The sequence below is a fragment of the Equus asinus genome, chromosome 6 (genome assembly GCF_041296235.1).
Source record: "Equus asinus isolate D_3611 breed Donkey chromosome 6, EquAss-T2T_v2, whole genome shotgun sequence".
Taxonomy (NCBI): Eukaryota; Metazoa; Chordata; class Mammalia; order Perissodactyla; family Equidae; genus Equus; species Equus asinus.
In genome coordinates this window covers 56364827-56388922 of record NC_091795.1, presented here as the reverse complement: position 1 = coordinate 56388922, position 24096 = coordinate 56364827, and the positions used below count along the sequence as shown (strand labels likewise).

Genomic DNA, 24096 nt, shown 5'->3' with positions numbered 1-24096 from the left:
GGAGTGATTCTCCCTGGATGTCTTGTCAATGAGCAATTATATATCTGTAAAGGAAGACATCAATAAAATATTTTACTATAAAAGCCTACTATTTCCAAATTAAGCACAATGTAAAAGTTCACCAAGCAAGATAATTCTAATGCAAGTATTTTTTCCAATATTTTATCCCATTGATATTGAGTAAAAACATAAATTGATTTCAAACTTTACCAGAAGACCTACTAAATTATTTTGCTTATTGTAAAGACTGGTGATTTGTTTCTCTTTAGCTTTCTCTTCATATGGATCAAGTAATGATGTTACATAAGTTTGAGGGAGGGACCAACATTTATTGAGTGGCTCTTATGTGTCTGGTGTTTTATGTACAGACTTAATTTTCACGACAACTCTGTGAGATAGATGGTATTATTCCATTTTACAGAGGGGGAAACAAACTTGGAATTCAGTAACTTGAAATTTCAGCTTCAAAATGGAAGAGCCTATCATGCCACAAATCTTAGCTGATGAGCGTAAAAAAAAGCATACGGTTTGAAACCAGACTGATCTGAGCTTGAATCTTAAGCTCTGCCTCTTACTTGGCCTTGTAACGTTGGAAAGCTATTTAGTCTTCCCTCTAAACTTCAGTTGCCTCATTTATAAAATGGAGATTATCATGAGGATTCAGATGAGTAAAGTGGTTAACATCATCAGGCACAGAGAAGCACTCAATAAATGGCAGTTATTATTATGGATTTGTTTTTTTTGTTCAAGTTGACATTATGTTGTTCTCATCAAGTTTTCCTAACGGAGATCCTATTCATTTCCTAACATGACACTCTCTCAGCCTAATCTTTAGGGGAAACTGCCCAATATGTCAAGCCTCAGATTGTAAAATGGCTGCCAAAAGTACAGTGGCAATCCCAGTAAAACATAATAGTTAACTGTCCATTTATACGCCCTAATGTATACTGAGATAGCTGGAATTGTTAAATTTAAGAAGATGACTGTAATGGGTGAAAAAAGGTCAAGTCTGCAGGAATGCAAAGTATTGTTTGATTATTTATTGTTTCAAAGAAGCCATTTATTCTGGCAGAGTAGACTCAAATCAGAAGTGCTAAGTATTCTCGTATCTTTTGCGAGTAGCCCCTTACCCAGTCCCTCCTCATGACCTCCCCACTGTCAGTGGACACTAGTTACTTACACTAAAAATAAGTCCTCTTTGAAAACTCCTTGTCCCATAGTTTTACCTCTGCAACATGCCTGAAATATGACTCCTCGTTTTTACTCACTATGCTGTCACTCTAGGTTAAGGGCTCATTATCTACATTTGTATGTGGAATATGCTATCAGTCTCCAAACCAGTCTCTAATCCGTCAGCATCCTAATCCATTCCTTCAGCCAAATCCACATTAGTTTTCTGAGCTATCCTAGATAATGCCATTTCCGTTGAACTCGGGAGGCAGGTAAGAGACCTGCTACTACCTAGCTATGTAACCTTGCAAAAGGCATGTCATTTCTCTGGGTCATGCTTCCAACTCTAAACTAGAGAAATAGACTTTCCTAAAGCCCTTCAGGCTGAAACATTCTGTGATTCTACGGCTCCAACTTTTCAACCAGAGCCCTCCTAAATCTTTCCAACCTTATTTCCCACTACTCACCATGTTGCAACCAAAAATGAGCCATTCATCAAACATTTTTTAATCTTAATGCCTTTGTTCATCATACTGTTTTCCCAATCTACAAAACTCTCCTCTCATTTCTGGCGATAGCATATCCAGACAGTTAGTTAGCCTCACCTCAAATCCCACCCACACATGAAGCCTCTTCTGCTCTTTCTTTCCCAAGACCCTACGATGTAACTCTAACAGTGCTTTCTTTTGTATTATTCTTATAGTATTTACCATATCCAGCCCTACATATGGACATGTATATACTTCTGCATTCTTCCTACTGTAGAGTATAAACTGTCAAGGACCAGGAATATATCTTTACTGGTACAATGGTCTAGCACACAGTTAGACATTGTTCTATATTAACCAACGAGTATCAAGTTGTTATTATCAAGTTTAAAATGGTCAAAGATTCATATCTACCCTTAAGTCAGCAATAATTCATTTATGCAGCTTTGAGAAATACAGGAAAGTGGCTGATATAACTTTAGTTGGTATTCTGCTTCTTTGTACCACTACTTTTGTTCTTGCTGAAGACAAGATGGCTGGCCAGCTGGCACAAAGGCAGCACTCTCCATCAGTGACACTCTGTGGATATTTACATTCTTTCAACCAGCATTTATGTGATATTAATACAATGCCAGCACTGTCATCACTCTTTTCCAATGACCACAGGTACTACATGAACTGTATGCTATTATCTTCACTAGTGTGATTGAAGAACTTGGAAAAACTGTCCAATAGGCTTCAACTGGCAATGTTAGCTGAATTTACTTTATAATGACTATAAGAGGCCTTTGAAATAAAAATAAAGTGTTCCTAAGGAAATAATAAAGAAATCACTAGTTTTTTTCAAAAAGTCTTCTTTAAAATCACACAATGTATAAAACTTACAGATAATTTACAATTTTTATCTTGACAATGTTTTTATATATTTCAACATAACTAATAAAAAATCATATGCCTTTATGATTTGTGGCATGATAGGCTCTTCCATTTTGAAGCTGAAATTTCAAGTTACTGAATTCCAAGTTTGTTTCCCCCTCTGTAAAATGGAATAATACCATCTATCTCACAGAGTTGTCATGAAAATTAAGTTTGTACATAAAACACCAGACACATAAGAGCCACTCAATAAATGTTGGTCCCTCCCTCAAACTTATGTAACATCATTACTTGATCCATATGAAGAGAAAGCTAAAGAGAAACAAATCACCAGTCTTTACAATAAGCAAAATAATTTAGTAAGTCTTCTGGTAAAGTCTGAAATCAATTTATGTTTTTACTAATATCAATGGGATAATGTTCTAGGTAGTTACATACTCATTCATGCCCACAAAGATGCTTACCTTGGCAAAATAGTTTTTAAATATTCACAATCTATTTGAAAAAAATGATATCCATATACAAAACAACCAGAGAACATTTCAAAGCCATACTTAGTGCAACAGGAAGTGAGTTCTCAGATCATTGTGAACCAGTGTTAGGGAAGCCACCTTCAAAGAGCTAGGTCTTGAAATCAAACACAGAACCAAATAAAAAGTATGACAGATTAGGAGATCTGAGGAGTTAAAACAGCAGCACGAAAATGAGCACAAAATTCTAGAAGGGGTAAATGAGAGATAAGACAAAGATATTTGGACTTCATCCTATAACGAATAGAGAGACCCTATGCCTGAAAGTGTGATCAAAGTGGTATTTGAGAAAAATTAATCCGACAACATCTCAAAGAGTTGAAGCAATCTGTGGTAACCAGAAGCCAATTTGGTAACAAATGAAGTCCAGCCAGGGATAGGCAAACTTTTTCTGTAAAGGGCCAGGTAGCATTTTAGCAGTATTTTAGGCTTTGAAGTCCATGTGGTCTCTGTCACAACTACTTAACTCTGCTATTACAGCATGAAAGCAGCTAAATGACTGACTATGGCTGTGTTCCAATAAAACTTTATTTACAAGACCAGGCAGCAGACTGGATTTGGCCCATGGCTGTAGTTTATGGACTCCTGGTCTAGACTGAGGAAGAAGGGGAAAACAACAAAATTTAGTTATTTTCTTTGCATGAGATGGAAACAAAGATAAATCAAAACTGGGAGCAAGCCTGAAATTAAGGTAATAGTAGTGTTACTGATAGAAATTGACAAGTTTGAGAAAAAAAGGTTCATTTAAAGACAGGAGGAGTTAGTGGTTGTCAGTGACTGGGTGGGGAGTGACTGCTAATGGGTATGAAGTGTCTTTCTGGTGTGATGAAAATGTCTGGAATTGTTGTACAAGTCTCTGAATATACTAAAAACCACTGAATTTTATCTCAGTTCTTAAAAGGGCAAGGGGGACATGCTGAATATGAATCGAGGGCAGAAGATCCAAACAGGTGTGTCCCATTAGCAATTAGATATGTAAAGCTAGAGTGTACTTGTAAAAATATGGGCAGGAGATAATAGTTTAGAGACAAGAAGATACTGAAATAAAGGAGCTCTCCAAAGGTTAACGCTAAAGTAATGCTTTAGGGAATGAGAAGAAGAAACTAGACAGAGAAAGAATGGTAAGAAAGACATAGGCATGACGAGAAAGCATAATAGAAAAACATAAACATACTAGTGGAAAGAAAGGTATTTCTAATATCAGCATAAAAAGTTAGTAATAAAAAAAATATAACTCTCACCAATCTTAACCATGTTAAAAAGATATAGCTTTCATTAAAGTAAAATTAGATAAGCGATACCTACTTCTAATAAATAAATATTACTAACAAGTAGTAGAGTTAGCCTAATGATACATAAACCCAGTCTATTCCATCATGAGCCTATGAAGTGACCTTTAGGAAATCTCAAAAGCAGATGATTTTGGTGCAGCTTTTTAGCAAAAATTTGCAATTATCTTTAAGCAGTAAAAAATGCATGCCTGTAATTTGACAGAGAGAAGAATGAAGTCTCAATACCAATCCTGTTCATAGCGTTTATAGTTTATAGTGTGTTTATAGTATAGTATAGTTTATAGATGTTTTCCAGACATCTCACCTGAATGGATGGCCTTCATCTGATTTCTGGATAGCTTGGATCACACCCTTATATATCCTAAAGCTGATGGTCACAGAGAGCAGGGCCAGGGCAATGTAGGCCGTTACACTCACAATGCTGAATACTGTCAATGAAAGTAGCAGGAATAAGCTGGCACCAAACACCACTCCAGTCTTCTTAATGTCTCTCCAGTAGAGGAGGTCAACAACTAAAAATTTAAAAAGAAGAAATCTGAAGTTAGAACATTATTTTATCCATTTGGATTTGACACATTTATATTTGCTCCACTTACAAAAATAAAAAGATCTCTAGATAAAGTAAAACCAAAACCTAAAATGTTAAAGAAAGGTTAACTTTGTAAGTTATATTTTTAAACTCACTCTAAGTTGTATATTAGCATAATACCTGCATCTATTTCTATTTACCATAAAGTGTTTTTCGTTCAAATCTATTTCCTACATGTCCAAATCATTCTGTCTACACAAGATTGTTACATCTCTCAAGTCCAGCATAGCAGGCCTCTAATCCAAAACAAGAGGTTTCTTAAAAATCATCTTGAGGGGTTTCATCTTTATACAATGCATGATATCTATTCAAATAATAGAAAAAAATCTTAACACACTCACAAAAATGACATACTTAAGTGACACAAAGATATATTTGCAGAAAAATCACTAATTCAAAAACTGTTGAGAAATTAAAACTTTACTAAAAACTACACACATGAGTTTTACAGCTTTGCTTTTTTAAGAGATCTCTCTTCAAGGAACTTAACAAAATTGTAACCTAGCCTGGCTATCATTAAAACAAAAATTTGCTACAAAGCAAAAGGCGGAGGGAAATAGCCTTTAGATTACCTGAAAAGCTACTTCCATGCAGGAGCAGATAGATATAATGACATAAAGATTTAAGTGTCAAAGAAAAAAAGAAAAACTAAATGTGTTACACTGTTATATAATGTTTATTAATAGTAAGGAGACAAAATCTAACTTAGCAAGTTTGCTCTTGGCCTATGGTCACAGGGCCACTATGGGATCAAATAACCACAGGCCTGTGGTCTCAAGATTGGGTTATGTACAATCCAAGGAGACTTCTGCAGTGTGCCAAAGAGCTCCTGAATTCACAGGCTAAACATAATTCATCTCTCTCTGGATTGTGAACAACTGGGGGGAGAGATATTCTTATAGTAAAATAAATATGGATATACTATTGAGTACAATTTTAAATACTTGTTAATTTTTAAGATAAAGGAGGTGACAAAGAAAAATCACATTTCCAGGGACTGCTTTGGTCTTGATCCCCAGGTCCTCTAAGGTATCTGACTTTACTCTTAAGGGGACTTCTGTGGGGAAAATAATGTATGTGAACTGTAAAATGTTAGATATTATTATGAAGCCCTGAATTCCTGTTAGTATATGTTATATTGGTACTGTTTAAGATATCTTAAGTGCCCACCACGGTGTCTGGCTCATAGCAGGGGCTCAACAACATTTATTATCTTTAGGAAACATTTACTCCATTCTCCTAAATATGATTTGATTTGAATGCTATTAATTTAATATTCTTTATATGATTTACACTGTTGTTTTCAAACTCTGGTTTCAACTATTATTCAAGTTTTCCCCATCTCAAGTTTGTTTCAACCCTGCCTAAAACTTCTACATCAGTTTTGTTCTATTTAACTTGTTTCTACCACTGTACTAATATACTCGCCCAACTGCGAACTGACCAGAACTTGAAAGAACATACCTATATTGTTAAAATGACATTATGAATAATGTCTTATTGCATAAAGAGAGAACAGCAATACTAACAGTTTTCTGACATTCAGCAAACACTAACTGAGCTGATGCTGTTCAAGAAACTCAACCTAGTAGAATGAATTAGAAAACCTGAAAATGGGGACATGGACTTTTCTTAATGCCCTGTCCAGCACTGACACACTACAATTCTAGGAAGATGATAAGACACATAAAAACAATGTCAACAGAATTATAAATAAGGCACTGTTGTCAGAATTCAGAAAAGGAAAAGCACTGGAGGAAATTCTAAAATACTGTAAAAGAGACAGAACTGAACTGGGTCTTGAAGAATGCATATGATCTAGAAAACTTAAAGGTGCAGGCCTAATTATAAGTCTCTGCTAAGCAATGATTCTAATAATTAACACACTTTTTGTTTTTTTAAACAGGGTACAGTGAGAGGGTAGGGGAAGCAATAATAAAGACATAATTCTTTCCTGGGAGGCTCCCCTGTGCCCCACAACAGTGACTTACACTAAGACAGACGAAGCACTTAGGCTCTGGAGTCAGATCACCTAGACCACAACTCTGGCTCCATATCTTATTGGTTATGTGATCTTAGGCAAGTCACTAAATCCCTCTACACTTCAATTTCTTCATCTATAAAATGTGTACACAAATAAGAATCATCTTATTGAGATAGTGTGAGGATTAAGTGAAATAATGAATTAAAATTTTTCATTAATAAGATGACTATAATGCACTTAATGTAGTACATAGCATATAATAAATGTCAGTGTTATTATTATTTATTATTATTATTATAAATACCACCATAATCACTATCACCTTTCTTATCTAGTTATTTAAATAGTAAATATATAAAGAAAAAGAAAATTTCAACCTTATGATGAACTTGTAAGTTAATAAATTGTATTGCTGTGTTATAAACATAAACATGGAAAAGGATTTTAAAATTTATCTAGATTTCACTATTGTAGAGCAAATAAAAGTTGATAAGCTAAAAGAATCAGCAAGTAAAGTATACCTCAAATCTATTTTTATATAAAAAAATGCTCCTTTATAAAAATGTCTGGTTCTCAAAGTGCTCCAAAACATTTATTAACCTTCAAAATCACTATGGGTGATAAGTTCAAATAAATGCAGACATCCATATTATTCCTTACCATCCTTAAAAACTACTCAGCAAAACCTGACTATGAAATAGATGACTTTAGATTTGAGTGGCACATACAACATAAATTAATGTCTAATCAAATTATCTAATATAATAGATTTAGTATCCAAGCAGTTTCAATGACTAGATACGAATTGCTTATAACCAGTCTATGATTTCTATATAGATGCATATGGTGGAAGGAACTACCAGTGACCGAGATTCAAGAGACCATGTCCTAGAACTGACTCTGCAATTGTGTAACTTTGGATGAGACTCCAACTTCTCTGGACCTCAGTTTTATCATCAGTAAACAGGGCATTAGATAAAATATTTCTCTTTTCCCTTTAGAAACGAACATGATTCACACTGCAACGATACGCAGCAGTCTGCATTCAAATTCCCAGTCAGTGGGGTCCAAATAAATGAGATTTTATTGCTATTTTATCTGTGCCAAATATAATTTACAAGTATCACTCCTTCTGTTTTAGACCTAGATTTCTGAGAGTGAGAAAAGCTTAAATATTTTTATTCATACCAGCCTTTTCAAATGAACCTTCCCAGAAACATTCTTTTTTAAAGTGTCAAACATTATTAAAACTTCAGGAAAACATATTCCTACAATTTTTCAAACAATTATAAACTATATCACTATGGCAACAGCATGGGAGAAGCTAAAAAAAAAAAGGATTGAAAAGCTACACACTTTTTAAGCCTGATAGATGTTTTAGAAATGTTTTCTAGGTTGCTGATCTACATTCTCCACACCTCCCTTTATTTCCTGAGTCAATATTTACTGGACACTTACATTATGCCAAACACTGTAGACTATACAACATTATCTCCTTCAATTATTCAAGCTCCATGAGGCAGGCTTTCAGATAAGAAAGGGCACTGACCTCTTACACGACTGGACCTAGAGCACTTATGAAGTGATAAAACATGGATTTTAACACAGGCTTCCTATTGATAAAACTCATACTCTCTAAGTATGACGTTACATGGAAGGCTCAGCACATTAAAGTTCTTCAAAATGTTACACATATGCACGAATAATGAATAGGCAGACTGTAAGCACATAATTATTACATGTGAGATGAATCACAAAGGCCAAGAAGACAGTCTCTCAGTAAAATCAACAGGATAGGTTAATTAACAGGAACACATAAATTTTAATGTGAATACTTCACCTACAGTTACATCCAAAAATGAGAAAGGAGCTCTACTCCTATACACTTGACAGGTATTTTCCCATAGTAGAAAACTATAATTAAGTTGTTGAAAACATCTTTTAAAAAATGTGAATCTAAGTAAAATTAGGATATATCTATGCAAGAGTATTATATAGCCATTAAAGACCGTGATGTAGATCTATATTACCATAGAAACGTCCATAATGATAAATGAAAACCGAATGTTACAAAAAAATTTATACTATAGTCCCACTTAAAAAAATTATACATGTATAACTATGAAGTCTGAAAGGATACAGTTTTTATCTCTGGGTAGTAGGGTTATAGATGACTTTAACTTGCTTCTTTATTCCCTTCTGAAATTGACCCCCTTCAACGGCAAGCATGAATTACTATTATACTTAGGAAAAATTCACCTCTTTCTATGCCTGTTTGATACCACTAAAGAATCTTATATCCTGAGTGTGGTTTTCTCAGTAGGCTTTCTTATTGGGAGGACAATACACTGTCTGCTAGCTTAATAAACACTTAGATCCAGCTGATAGTTAAAATTTTAACAATATATAACTAAGTTGATAATTCTGGTGCTTTGGATTGAATCAAGTCAATTTCCCCAAAGCTGATGATACGGGAATGGTCATGTGCATGCTCCAGCAGTATTCAGTGATTACAGCCTAAAATAAATGTAACTGCATGAAAGTATAGTAAACCCTAACCTATTTCCTTTCCACCTATCATATAGTTCCTAGGAATAAGGTCTTTTCAGTAAATGGAAAAGCTCTGAAAATCACATATGCAAGCCCACACATATTGTGTGAAAATACATAAATAGCTATCAGAGAGTATTCAAAGCAGATACCATGAGCCTTGTTGAAACCAGCCCTGGGGAGGCCCTGGTGGAGCCAGAGACCCTTAGAGCACTGAGGAGAGAAAAAGGGAAGAACGGCCAAGAGAGAAGACAACTAGGTACCAATTATTCACACACAAGACAAAATATATCCTAGAAATAAGAAGGTCTGAGAGGCAATCTACACTGTTACCAAAGTCACTGTGCAAAGTATAGAAGGATTTCAATCTTTTTTTTTGTAAAGGAATTTAAGAGATTGTTACTGACGCTGTCAAGGATGACAAAAATATTAGCTTCTAGGGGTTGGCCCTGTGGCCGAGTGGTTAAGTTCGCACGCTCTGCTGCAGGCAGCCCAGTGTTTTGTTGGTTCAAATCCTAGGCACGGACATGGCACTGCTCATCAAACCACGCTGAGGCAGCGTCCCACATGCCACAACTAGAAGGACCCACAACAAAGAATATACAACTATGTACCGGGCGGCTTTGGGGAGAAAAAGGAAAAAAATAAAATCTTTAAAAAAAAAAAAAATTAGCTTCTAGCAAACAGTTGCCACCTTAACTGACATTTAGCACTATTTCTATCTCTCACAGATTCTTTAAATTGGTTTTAACAAAAAAATTCTGGAAGATTAAGTTTATCCAGAACTGCTGATTCTCAATGGGGTGGGGCGGGGGGGAGGAAGGGAGTCATAAAGTTTTATTAAAACCCTTTCTGAGAAATATATTCAAATATTGTTGATTCTAATATTCAAGAGATTTATATCCATTAGTTAACTAGATGTTTGTTCAATTCTGATACCAAAATCAGGCAAAGACATCACAAGAAAAGAAAACTACAGACCAATATTCCTTATGAATACAGACACAATAATCCTCAACAAAATATTATCAGACTGAATCTAGCAACACATAAAAAGGATTATCACGGCCAAGTGGTATTTATCCCAAGTATACCAGGTTGGGTCAACATATGAAAACTAATCAATATGACACACCATATTAATAGAATTAAGGACAAAAAACACATGATCGTCACAATAGACAGAGAAAAAGCAACTGACAAAATCCAACACCCTTTCATTATAAAAACACACAACAAACTAGAAAGAGAAGGAATATCTTCAAGCTGACAAAGAGTATCTACAAAAACTCCACAGCCACCAGCATACTTAATAGTGAAAGACTGAAAACTTTCCCCCTAAGACCAGGAACGAGACAAAGATATCTACCTCTTTCCACTTCTGGTCAACACTGTCCTAAAGGTATGTGGCAGGGCAATCAGTCAAGAAAAAGAAATAAAAAACATCCAGATTGTAAAGGAAGAAATTAAACTCTCTCTATTTGCAAATAACATGATCTTGTATACAGAAAATCCTAAGGAATCCACAACAAAGCTACTAGAACTAAAAAATGAGTCTAGAAAGGTTGGAGGATCTAAGATCAATATATAAAAATCAATTATGTTTCTATATACTAGCAATGAACAATCTAAAAATGGAATAAGAAAATAACTCCATTTATATTAGCATCAAAAAGAAGAAAACACTTAGGAACAAAGTTAAAAAAGAAGTGCAAGACAGAAACTGAAAACTAAAAACTATTGTTGAAAGAAATTAATGGCAAATAAATGGAAAGACATCCCATGTTTATGGATTAGAAGGCATTATTATTAAGATGGTAATACTCCTTAAACTGATCTACAGTGCAATCTCCATCAAAATCCTAGCTGGCTTTTAGCAGAAACTGACAAGCGAATTGTAGAATTCATATGGAAAAGCAAAAATCCAGAATAGTCAAAACAATCCTGAAAAAGAACAAGAAAGCTGGAGAACTCACACTTCTCTTTTTCAAAACTTCTTACAAAGCTACAGTAATCAAGATAGTGTGCTAATTGCATAAGGACTGACAGATCAATGGAATAAAATTGAGAGTCCAGGAATAAATCCTTACATTTATGGTCAATTGATTTGGACAAGGGTGCCAAGACAATTTAATGGGGGAAAGAGTAGCTGTTTCAATAAATGGTGCTGGGACAACTGGATATCCAACTGCAAAAGAATGAGGCTGGACCCCTACCTTATACCCTACACAAAAATTAATTCAAAATGAAGCAAAGACCTAAAGAGCTTAAACTATAAAACTTTTAGAAGAAAATCATAGGTGCAAATCTTCATGACTTTGGATTAGACAATGGTTTCTTAGAAATGACATCAAAAGCACAAGCAGGAAAATAAAAAAATAAATTAGACTTCATTAAAATTAAAAATTTTTGTGCTTCAAAGGAGACGACCAAGAAAGTGAAAAGACAACTCACAGAATGGGAGAAAATATTTACAAATCAAACATCTGATAAGGGACTTGTATTCTGAATATATAAAAGACTTTTACAATTCAACAATAAAAAGACAAATAAACCAATTTAAAATGGACAACGGATTTGAATAGAATTTTTTCCAAAGAATATATATAAATGGCCAATAAGCAATGAAAAGATGCTCAACATCATTAGTCATTAGAGAAATGCAAACCAAAATCAGAATCAGATACCACTTCAGACCCACTAGGATGGCTAAAATAAAAAAGATGCACAATAACAAATGTTGACAAGAAGTGACAAAGACTGGAACTCTCTTCCATTACTCATGGGAATGCAAAATTCAGCCATTGTGAAAAACAGTTTGGCGATTCCTCAAAAAGTTAAACAGAGTTACCATATGACCCAGCAATTCTACTCCTAGGAATTTCCACCGACAAGACTAGAAAACCTATGTCCACACAAAAACTTGAACATGAATGTTCATAGCATTATTCATAATAATGAAAAAAGGAACAACCCAAATGTCCATCAATTGATGAATGGATAAACAAAATATGGTATATCCACACAAGGGAATATCATTGGGCCATAAAAAGGAATGAAATACTGATACATGCTACAACATGGACTAAACTTGAAAACATACGCTAAGTGAAAGAAGCCAGACACAAAAGGTCACATAGTTGTATAAGTCTGTTGATATGAAATGTCTACAATAGGCAATTCTATAGAGACAGAAAGTACCTTAGTGGTTTCCAAGGAGTGGGAGGAATGGAGATGGGGCATGACTGCTAACGGGTATGGGTATTTTGGGGGGCGGGGGGTGGGGGGTGATGAAATGTTCTGTAATTGGATAATGGTGATGGCTGCACAATTTTGTGAACAAAAAAATCAACAAATTGTACACTTACCAAAAAAAAATTTACTCAATTTAACAATTTTCTCTCCTAGGTTGTAAGCTCCATAAGAGAACATGTTGTCTTATTACCTACTGTATCCCCAGAGCTGAGCACAAAGCCTGAACCAACTAAACTTTCAATAAATATTACTGATTGATGATAAGAATAAAGGCATATTTTATTCCAGTTTAAGGCATGCACTAATTGTATTTATTCAAAAAATATTTCTATGCTTTAGATTTTATATTTGTTTTAAACTATTTTCAGATATCTACACTCATTAAATAACAAAAAGCAATGCTTTCAATAATTTCTAAAATACTAAATATTGTTTTATAGGCTTGTCTCCCCTAACTAGACCCTGAAGGGTTGATGAATGCCTTCATCTTTATATTCTCATTGTCTACTTCATTAATATTTGCTGCACTGTCTGAAGAGTTGTCAGACTATTCTTAGGAACAGAAACTCGTTTTTTTCTTTGCTGAGGAAGATTCGCCTGAGCTAACATCTGTTGCCAATCTTCCTCTTTTTTTTTTTTTTTTTGCTTGAGGAAGATTAGCCCTGAGCTAACACCTGTGCCAATCTTCCTCTACTTTGTACGTGGGTTGCCACCACAGCATGGCTCACAAGTGGAGTAGGTCAACACCCAGGATCCAAACCTGGGAACTTGGGCTGCTAAAGCAGAGCATGCCAAACTTAACCACTACGCCACAGGGCAAGCCCCAGGAATAGAAACAGTTTAATTAAAGACTATAATATTTTCAAATTAAAATAAAGGACATCTTCAAGAACTATAGGGTTGCTAAAACGCTAATTTTGGATTCCTCTGTAATCACTTTGTTAGTTCTGTTTAAGAGAGAAGAATTTAACAGCCTCTTTATTCTTGAGAAATCAAAATTAAGACAAAGGGCTTGTGCAAGGAAAGCTTAACCTTTCAAGTCTCCTTCTATACTGCAGAATAAAGTGTCAATCATGCAAGGTAATCTACTGTGATCTCAAGTTTACTCTTACATAAAATGTTCATGAAATATCCTTTTAAAGACAGGATATTAACTTAACAGTGCCTTTCCTCTTATAACTGTGGGGAATGCTTACAGATTACCAAAATGATGCTGATTAATTTAAACAAATTTTTATCATTTAGAAAAAAGCGATTTACTCCCTGCAGTGTTTGCCCACTTCTGTTTTCAAATAACAATGTGAAAAATCTTTATTTTGATTGTGTTTTGTGCAGCGCACAGAGCAGCAGCATCTTTAATTCAGTACACTATAATCTTTTCTTCAAAATAAAAAAATTTCTGGCCCACTGCAGAGTAAGAAGAGTTGTCTACATTTGGTAATCATAAACTGTCATCTGCCATAGCTAAAAATAGTGCCAGCACACATGCCTTACAGGCAGAAGTCATCCAGTTACATTTTGCCTCAAATGAAATTCTTACTGAAGCTGTTCTTTGAATAGCCTTAAGTCAGGTTTCAATTTTAAAATCTTTCATCTGGGGAAAAAAAAGGTTGAACTAGCTGGTCTGAAAAATACCGAGAGGACAAGATATGGCTAACAGGAAAATACCTACTTCCTAAGCAAAAGCAAATATTAAGTTCTCTTTAATAAAGTCAGGTAAGGAATGAGAAAGGCAGTTAAATAGGAAATTAACAAGCAAACAAATAAATATATAAATATTAGTGTAATATTAAAAGTTTAGTTATTTTCACAACCATAATCTTTACATTAATAAATAATTACGTATTTATTAGGAATTACAATTCTTAAATCAAATTTTTCCCAATTGCCAGGAAAAGTGTCTACAATTCAAAGTTGATCATTTAGCACCACATAGCAAGCTTTTACATCTACACAGTATTGGCTTGGCTAATAAATGACAGGCGAAGGTCCAGAAAAAGATCTGAGCAGAGTGGGAGCTTAACTCTTTCAGCAAAGATAGTAAGAGGAGCTTGAGTCCTGTTTCTTCCATCTATTTACCATCAGTATGACCCTGACTAGATCACTTAACCTAGTTTCCCTAGGTGCAAAACTAGAAGAATGATACCCAGCTAACAAGTTAGTTGAAACTGAAAGGAGATTTCAAATATGGAAATGCTTGCTAAACTAAACACAGTAAATAAAGGTAACATCTCAAGAGATAAAGTCAAGCAGGGCAATCAAATGCCAAATGCAATGCTTAACTAAGCTCTTATTTTTTTTTTGCTGAGGAAGACTCGCCCTGAACTAACATCTGTTGCCAGTCTTCCACTATTTTGTATGTGAGCCACTGTCACAGCATGGCCACTGGTAGACGAGTGGTATAGGTCTGCGCCTGGGAACAGAACCTGGGCCATCGAAGTGGAGCACACCAAATTTAACTACTAGGCCACTGGGGCTGGCCCAAGCTCTGATTTTTTTAAAGGTGAATTCAGTTTTCTCTGAAAGTACTCCTAACTTGCTTTCCAGTTAGCAAGTTTCACGTAGATGGATACCTAGTACTGCTACAAAATATCTCAACCAAATACAAAGCAAACCAGCATCTCTCTTGGCCATCTCCTCTTCCTATAACTAGACTTTTTGAAAGATACACACACAATTTCAGTTCCTTGTCTCTTTCATCACTAAATCTTGCCTGAGTTACTTCTCACATTACAGTGCGTTGGCCAATGTCAACTACCACGCATCTAAGGAAAATAACATTTATGTAAAACTACCATAAATTCTATACTTGCCTTTTCTATAATAATTTAGTATTCCCCTATTCTGAGCAATGAACTGTGCGAGTACTTTGTATATATTATCACTAATCACAACAACTCTATAAAGTATTAATTATCTGCATTTTATACATGAGGCAACTGAGGCAAAGTATTGCTAAATAAATGGTGCAAGGTTACAGACTGAAATTCAGGTCTAACCATGAAGGTCCTACTCTTTCCATCACACCACACTTTGTATTTAAAGGAATATGAGTATTCAAGTTTGCTTTTTATCTTATGTGAGAATGCCAAATAGTGTTTCAACCACAACTTAAATAATTTAAGATGAGAGAAGCAATTTACTAACACCAAGAGCAGAGTTAAATATAGATTCAATAATATAAGTAAATCATGTTCTGTTTAAATTGCAAATTGTGTTTCCTGGAAGCTATCTAAATTGTCCCTCATTTTGAAAATAATAAGTAAAACTATAACTAAATAGCTACACACACATAGATAGATGGATAAAACAACACAAATCAACCACAATGCAAAACTGCAAATCTTGCTAATAATGCAGGATTTTATAAGGTTAAATGTTGTGAGTGATGTTGGAGAATTACTTCAAAAAAGATTGACAGTCCAATAGGCACTTCAAAACAGAATATCTGACCTCAAAAGATTAAGAGAAGCCAGTAGGAAAGTCAATAAAAAACCCTTAAACATTTTTTGAAAAGAAAGACTATATATGATCCACTGTGAAATTCAACATGAAATAAAAGATGCCACTGTGTGCTACCAAGCAATTTTGTGGTAAAAATTACACAAGCCTAAAACCAAAAAACTTGATTTATCCTCCGTCCATTCCAAGAACTTATGTGCAGCTGAGATTACAACCTAAATTTTGTTAAGGATAAACTAAAACATTTTCATAACTGTCTGGATTTATGTTTCAAGATAAAGTCTTAATAAAATCCTTTTCCGTCCATTATTTGCTACGAAATTTGACTTCGCTTTAAGTGGTCTTTTTTCCTATTTTAAGCATCTTCAAGCAGAAAATGTCTCAATATATTGGAGGAAGGTAAAAAGTACCCACGGTTGTCTGTTGTGTTCTAAGGATAATACAAATTTCTCTGAGATAGGGAACAGTGAGGTTCAATAATCACCACACATGCCTCATTTATAAGTTAATTAATTTCACCAATTTACTTAATTAGTTCATGTAGTTTTCAATACTTCCTTTAATCCTACATTCTATTTCCAGCTTTATTAAAAGACAAAAAGTACAGCAGAAAATAATTCTAACTTCCCACTTTCAATTTCTGGAAACCATGATCATTCTCTCTTCACAGGAAAATTCATATGGCTAATTCCACTCTCTGTAAAGTTAAATAAATATCTAAGCATGTTAGATATACATATTCCAAGCCAATGATTCTCCCTACCTGCACAAACTTTAACACTCTTCACTTGTAAAAGATGTCAAAATAAGGACTCTTCCTATAAAAAGTCTCTATTTCTGATAAATTTTGGTAAGCACGTAGTTATTTACTTTAAATGTCTAGAACTGATCAAGACTTATCCAAATGGAAACCTAAAATTAGAATTTACATTGGTTCAATGCATAATTTACTATGGTTTAAATTTTACCTCTTGTTGGCATCCAAGCATTCCAAGAAACAAGCATCAAACCTTAGAAATAGGAAATCAAAACCCTACTTTCTACTAATAAAAACTAAATGGAAAACATACTGTTCTGTAACTCTAGAAACTTGAAAAGCTTCATAAACTGGAATGGGGAAAAAACTCAAAGCAAATTACTAGTTGAAAAAAGAGAATGAACTTCACTACTGAGTAAACTAGTTATTTTTATACTTCTATTACCTTATATACCTATCGTGCGGAGTATAAATGCTCATTGAATAAATGGCTAAAAGTACAGGTAATGAAATGAGGTAAAGTATTCACATCATTGACCAGAATAATCTATTTTAAATTATTTTAGATTATTTAGATGGAAAAATACACAGATCAGTGTACACAACAAAGAACAGCTATAATTCATCACATTCTTATGAAAAATCGGAATTTTAGCAAATCTGTAGTCTGAGAGTAGAAATTTCTAAATCTATTTCAATGCTCAAATTTTAACATTAGATATGCAGAAGTATCATTAATATTTGATAACTTTTTAATCTTTAAGTTGCTTTGGGCTCCTTAAGTAAATACATTTCATATAGAATAAATATAAGACAGTGGTGATATAGTATTTGAGGAAAGACAACAGTATTTAGTGTCTATCAATACCTTGTAAATGCATACGAAGTGATTGGATTAAAAAAATTGAAAGCCATGAAGAGGATTTAAATAGATATACATTTTATACACACATATAACACACAAACACACACACACAGTAACATAAGTCAACATTATCCACAATAAAGTAGAGAAACATAAAATTTGTTCTCAGAATACTGCTCCAAAGATGCAAAGAGAAACACTAGCCAAATCAAATTTAATAAAATCCTTTAACCTAAATTCTAGCAAGAGATGAGATCAAGTGAATAAATAAAAAGGGAACCTAGGGGATACCTAGAGACCAGAATAAGAATTCTATTCACTGCTTAAAATATTTTTCCTACATTCAAGCATGTAATCCAACCTCCAAAGCCAAAGGGAATTATATTCCTGGACCACAGAGTTCCCACTAGGCTTAACCTTTTGACAATACTAAACTACTAACCACGCCTACCCTCTCTCATGGTGAGTGTGATAGACTACTGCCTCTTTTATTGCAGACTGAGGACCATACAAAAATAAATACAGACCAGGTTCAGTAAGATGCCACAGTTAGATTATAAATGAGTAAAATATCAAAACATGGGTTGTTTTATCTTTTATATTTTTAAATCTCCAGTTGTGGCACATACATATATAAATTATAAAACAAAGGCCCCTGGGACCGGCCCTGTGGTGTAGTAGTTGGGTTTGGCACACTCCACTTTGGCAGCCAGGGTTCAGGGGTTTGGATCCTGAGTGCAGACCTACACCACTCGTGAGCCATGCTGTGGTGGCAACCCACATATAAAGTGAAGGAAGACTGGCACAGATGTTAGCAAAGGACTAGTATTGCTCAAGCAGAAAAAGAGGAAGATTGGCAACAGATCTTAGCTCAGGGCAAATCTTCCTCAGAGAAAACAAACAAACAAACAAACAAAGGCCCCATGCCACCAGCTGTGTGGTCCTGAACAGACCATTTAATCTCTCTAGTTTTCTTAGTTTCCTTACCTGTAAAATGAGAAAGTTGAAGTTAATGACTAAGATACCGTGTCTGCAGGTATAATCTAAAAATCCCAGATTTATAAAAGCTAAATTACTTAATTGCTCCTTTAAGAAAGGGTAAGGTCAGGAATCCCTTTTCTTATTTCTCCCACTTGAAAAAACATTTTTACAAATTTTCAAGATTGTACACGATTCAAGGCCAGGAGTAAAGCTGGCTGAACATCAGAACTCTCAGCCTTTCACTTTAACAAGAAGCTGTGCAGAGTCAATGAATAGACCCAGGGATGAAGCCACCACTATTTCTGCCCTCAAGGTATTTATGGACTACAAAAAGAGCTGATATATAGTTATAACTGTAATAGAAGGCACAAAATGAAAATCAAGAGATGGGAGTTCTGAGCAACACTGGATGACCTCCACCTGGAGGATTAGTGAACGAGAGGACTGGGCTTTGATAAGCACACTTGGGCAAAATGAATGGAAAGAAAGGGCATTCTAGATAGAAAAACACATGCTAATGCAAAGAACAGGCACGTTTAGGGAAGAAGTACTTCAGTGTGGCTAGAGACAGAGTAACAGAAGATGGGATTAGAAAGGTTGGGACTAGACCATGGAATGCCTTTTAAAAGTCCAGGATAGACAGTAGGAACTTAATTTGAAAAGTAAAGGAAAACCTCCTAAGTGCTATGATTAAAGTCACACTTTAGAAAGATTAATCTGGCTGTGACACATAGGATTTAATGAAAAAACCAGTTAGGAGTCCTGGTGAGGCATTAGGAGTACCCAGACTTGGGTAAATAAAGAAAACAGGATTTTCTACCATTGCTCCCACTAGTTATCCACACAAGACTTTAAACCATATACAAGAGAAAATATTTGCAAATTTACTCTTTTTCAATATAATCTGGGTTATCATCAAGAAATTTACTTCAAACTGACAAAATACCTATCTTAGAGTTAAAACTATCAGAAATGCACATGTAGTACTTAATCTTGGCCAAAGTTTCAGGACAGACACTCTCATACATTGCTCGAAATAATTTGTACAATCTTTCTTGAGCACAGTTTTACAACATGAACTAAAAGCCTAAATACTATAAACCAGCAATTTGGAAATAATCATGGATAAACAAATATTTATATTCAATTATATTCATTTTAGCATTGTTTGTACCTGCAAACACTTTAGGAACAACTTGAGTATTTAACTATATGGGATTAATAGTACAAACTTAGAATACTATAGCCATTAAGACAATGTCAAATATTTTTAAAAACAAGAGGTATGTCCCATTTAGTGGGAGAAAAATGATTACAGAACAAAATGTACCATGATACCCCCCAACACGTACACCGTTAAAAATATACACCAGAAATACTGTGTGAAGTGATAGTTTTATTCTTCTACACTTTCTACACCAAATACACACACAGACACACACACACACACACACACACACACAGTGTTGTCCTACTAAACCAAGATCTAGAAAAAATATCTAATGAATGCCTAGACACTGACTTTCAACTAAATTTAGAATGGAAAGCAGGGGCCTTCTTCCAATCAATAGGTCTCAGAAGGCCCAAGTTCCCTTCGCAGGCATTTTTTGGCATTCCCAGGGTTTAAGTAAGGCATTTATTTCAAGCAGCAAGACCTCTGCTCCTCTCTACCTGAATGTCAGTAAGTGCATATACCTGTACTCATATACTCAGTAACCTTAAGCTTTCAAAGAAATTCAAAGTGGCTTGTGAAAAGTAAAGATTAGGGAGCCCTAAAAGAACTCTGCAAGGAAGTATGCTCCACAAATGGTCCAAAGCCAGTCGTCTTGAGGTATAGTTAAATTGAATTTTAATGCTAGAAACATTTCTGTCCCCATTCTATAGAAACTTCTCTCAAAGGTCACCTAAAGCATGTTAGCTGCCAAATCCAAAAAGCACTAGTAATAATGGACAGTGTTACACATCTTCCTAAAATTCAATAGGGTCCATAACCATTTCTCAATCTTCATATTAGATAGCTTCTCTGTAGTATTTAACCACTCGTTCCTTCCTGAAAATTGTCTCCTCCCTTAATATCAGTGAAACTATACTATCTGCTTTTTTTATTGCTCTGACTGCAACTTCCTGATCTTTCCTGGAGCTACATATCCCCACAATGTAGGTTTTAGGCTCTTTCCTTAATCTTCAGTTCTTGCTACGCAAATATGTTCACAGTATTCATCTGTCTCATTTTGCATTCAATTCCCAATTCTTTATCATCAAACCTGTCATTTCTCTTTAGCTTCAGAGATGATCTATCATCACTTCAAATTTGAAGTTTCTAAAATTACTTGGCATCATTTCTACCTACTTTAGCTCTACTTCTGCTGATACTAAAGCACCAGCATTGCCAACATTTCACTCTGACTGAAATTACATGTTGTCCTTTGAGTCCCTCCCTCAGCCTAGCTTCACAGATCTATGTCAAATGTCAAGTATTCCTTCTGTGAGTTAGTTTCTCAAATCTGTCACTTCCTTTTCATTCCTATTTCAGACCAAGTTCAGGCACTATTTGCTTTAAATCTGGTCACAAATACAGTCATCCTTAACTGTTCCGCCTCTAAGTTCTCCAATTTATCTTATACAGTACCCCAAACCAGTCTTTCAAACTTGCTATCATTTTATCACTCCCTACTTTAAAACTTCCAAAGGCTCTTTATTTCCTTTATGATAAAATCCAAAACCCGATGTCTTCTGCAAACTGGCCTAGGGTATCTTTTCATAAAACCAGAGAAAATCAAAACCAGAACCCTAGAAACCATGCAAATGAGGACAATGAAAACCAAAAGGGTAAGTTTCTTACTCTGGCCAAAATCAAGATATACCAGAACGGAAACTTTAAAACCTACATTAGTGTTTCCTAAATTTGCTTGATTATAACATGAATTACACCAGGATGCTTAATAGACAGATTGCCAGGCCCATCCCCTGTGAATTCTGATTTGGTAAGCCTGAGTAGGATCATAGGAATCTCTGTTTTTAAGAAGCACTAGGTGATTCTCTTCTCCAGGGAAGTTTGAGGAAACCTGACCTAGATTTGCAAACCTTTTATATTCTTTGACCATACCCATCTTACCCGTCAACTACTATCCTATAAATATTCTGTTCAATCCAGAAAGCTCTATTCATTGTCTCAATACCTTTAGTGGTTACATCATTCTCCCACCCCACCTGAACCCCTAAACCTACCCATTTCTTCCTATGTTAAGCTCTTAAAAATCTTTTTACTGTTTTAATCAATGCTTTTCATATAACTCCAATAATCAAGTACTATGTAGATTTCACTTGTTATAACTATCCTGCTAGGAACAACAGAAAATCCCACATGAAAAAATATGTAAAAGAATGCAAATTATTAATATTTGTCTTAGCTTGAAAGATAAAATGTCTTAAATACTAAACAGCAAAAATAACCCCATAAAACCCCGAACTTTTTTAAACATTGAAATCATGACTATCTCTCACTTCTGCTTCCCATTATACTTCACCATCATTAGCTGACTACATGTGTTTCAATTCTGGCACTTAAAGGGTGGGGGAAGGCAGTAGAAAAAAATATGTGCCCAAGTATTTTTTTTTTTTGAAACATACCGAGTGCCTGGATTAGATTCTTTCCTCTATTGTCACAGACTTTTCATAAAATGAAGAAAAACTCATTCCAGGGCAACTTCAGCTTCTCTATTCATTTCCATTTAAATTGTAATCTAGAATCTATGACATTAAAATTAGCTGCTAACAAAGAAAATACTAAAATATAACTTCACCAATAAATCAGAAAAAGTTAGACAAGCACTAAAAATTATTAGGCCATTCCACTTACATACAAAGTCAGGCTCCCCAGAGATACTCAAGAGTAAATTTGATTTTATATTTAGTGCCTAAAAACAATCAAAATAAATCTCTGGTATATGGACTATACTGCATCTTAATTTCTCCAGTCTCAAAATATCCCCAAATTAGTGCAGTAAGTAAAGAACTTAAGACATTATTAAATGGTCGAAGATTTAAATTATTAAAACAGAGGCTTAATAGTTGCAGAGTAGGCCCTGATGTGACTTTTCATCTATTTTCAAAGCCTGTATTTATTGTATTGTTATTACTACTATCATTTTTACTTATCAAAACTAGTGTATCAATTCACCTTTTACTTTGTAATGCTAATGATTAGGATGAGGAAATAAAAATCTTCATTAAACCCACATGTAAAGAAACCATAAAGGTAAAAATCCAAAGCTGTTTGGTTTCTATTCTTTAAATTATAATTATAAAATCTTTCCAATGTCTCAATATGAACTGAATCTTAAAACTCATCTTTTCTTCACATTTCTTTATTGCACAAATTTTTTAAACGATATTTGAAGGTTACTCTAATTAGCTCCATATATTGCTTTTAGAAACATTATCACCAATCCTAACAATTCTGCTGTAGAAGGAAATATTTTTTAAAAATTATAAAACTTGAGTGTAGCTAGAAAAAAAATTGCTTGTGTGGCATGTCTACTTGGACTAAAAGATAGCTCTAATAATTTTTAAGACAATTTATTGTAAGTCGTCATATATGCAGCCTACCACCTTCTCTTTAATTTTATAAATGGCACATTTAACCATCTACATAATAAAATATTTTTAAAATATTCATTACAGTCGACATTCTACCACTTATGAAGGCTTAAATTCTTACACGATGATCCACTGAGACCTGAGAGGATCTGGGCTTTCAAGGGGGAGGACAGGGGATCAAGAACACTGATTGGTTATTACAAAGACAAAGGTTAGTGACTTAAATATAGACATGCATTTAAAACTACTGTGTATATATTTTAACAATTTCAAGATATAGAAAAACATAACCTAATAAAAAGGTGACTAGTAATAACTTTAAAGGTTCAATAAGATTTCCAAAGAAGAAAACAGGCTTATTGCAAACGCAGTATCTTGCTACCTACAAACCTTTGGACAGAATTTCAACTACAGAAGCCAGCTTTTAAAAAAAAATACTTAATCACAGAAAATATTACACAAAGATAGCTAGGTAGAATTATCACACCAAAGTAACCAAAAAATGAAATATATTAAAACCGTACTGTTTACAGCGTGCAAGATTAAAGAATAGAACCTAATCAATGATAGGACTGCAAAGACTAAGTCAAATGCCAGTGAAACAGAACAACATGCCATTTCTCAAAACCAAATGTAAAAACACATTTGAAATAGTTGTTTTAATCCTTTACTCTTAATCCTTTCATTGGCTTCATTTT

The 24096-nt window shown here is 34.5% G+C and overlaps 1 protein-coding gene across 5 annotated transcripts in view; it reads right to left on the bottom strand.

Annotated features, from left to right (window-relative positions):
- RTN4 (reticulon 4) overlaps nucleotides 1-24096 on the bottom strand; it is a 79349-nt gene that overhangs the window by 12127 nt on the left and 43126 nt on the right. For all 5 annotated transcript variants that reach the window (XM_044772446.2, XM_044772445.2, XM_044772444.2 and 2 more), the window contains one exon: nucleotides 4661-4868. In XM_044772446.2, coding sequence (XP_044628381.2) covers nucleotides 4661-4868 — 208 coding nt within the window. The remainder of the gene's footprint in view (nucleotides 1-4660; nucleotides 4869-24096) is intronic.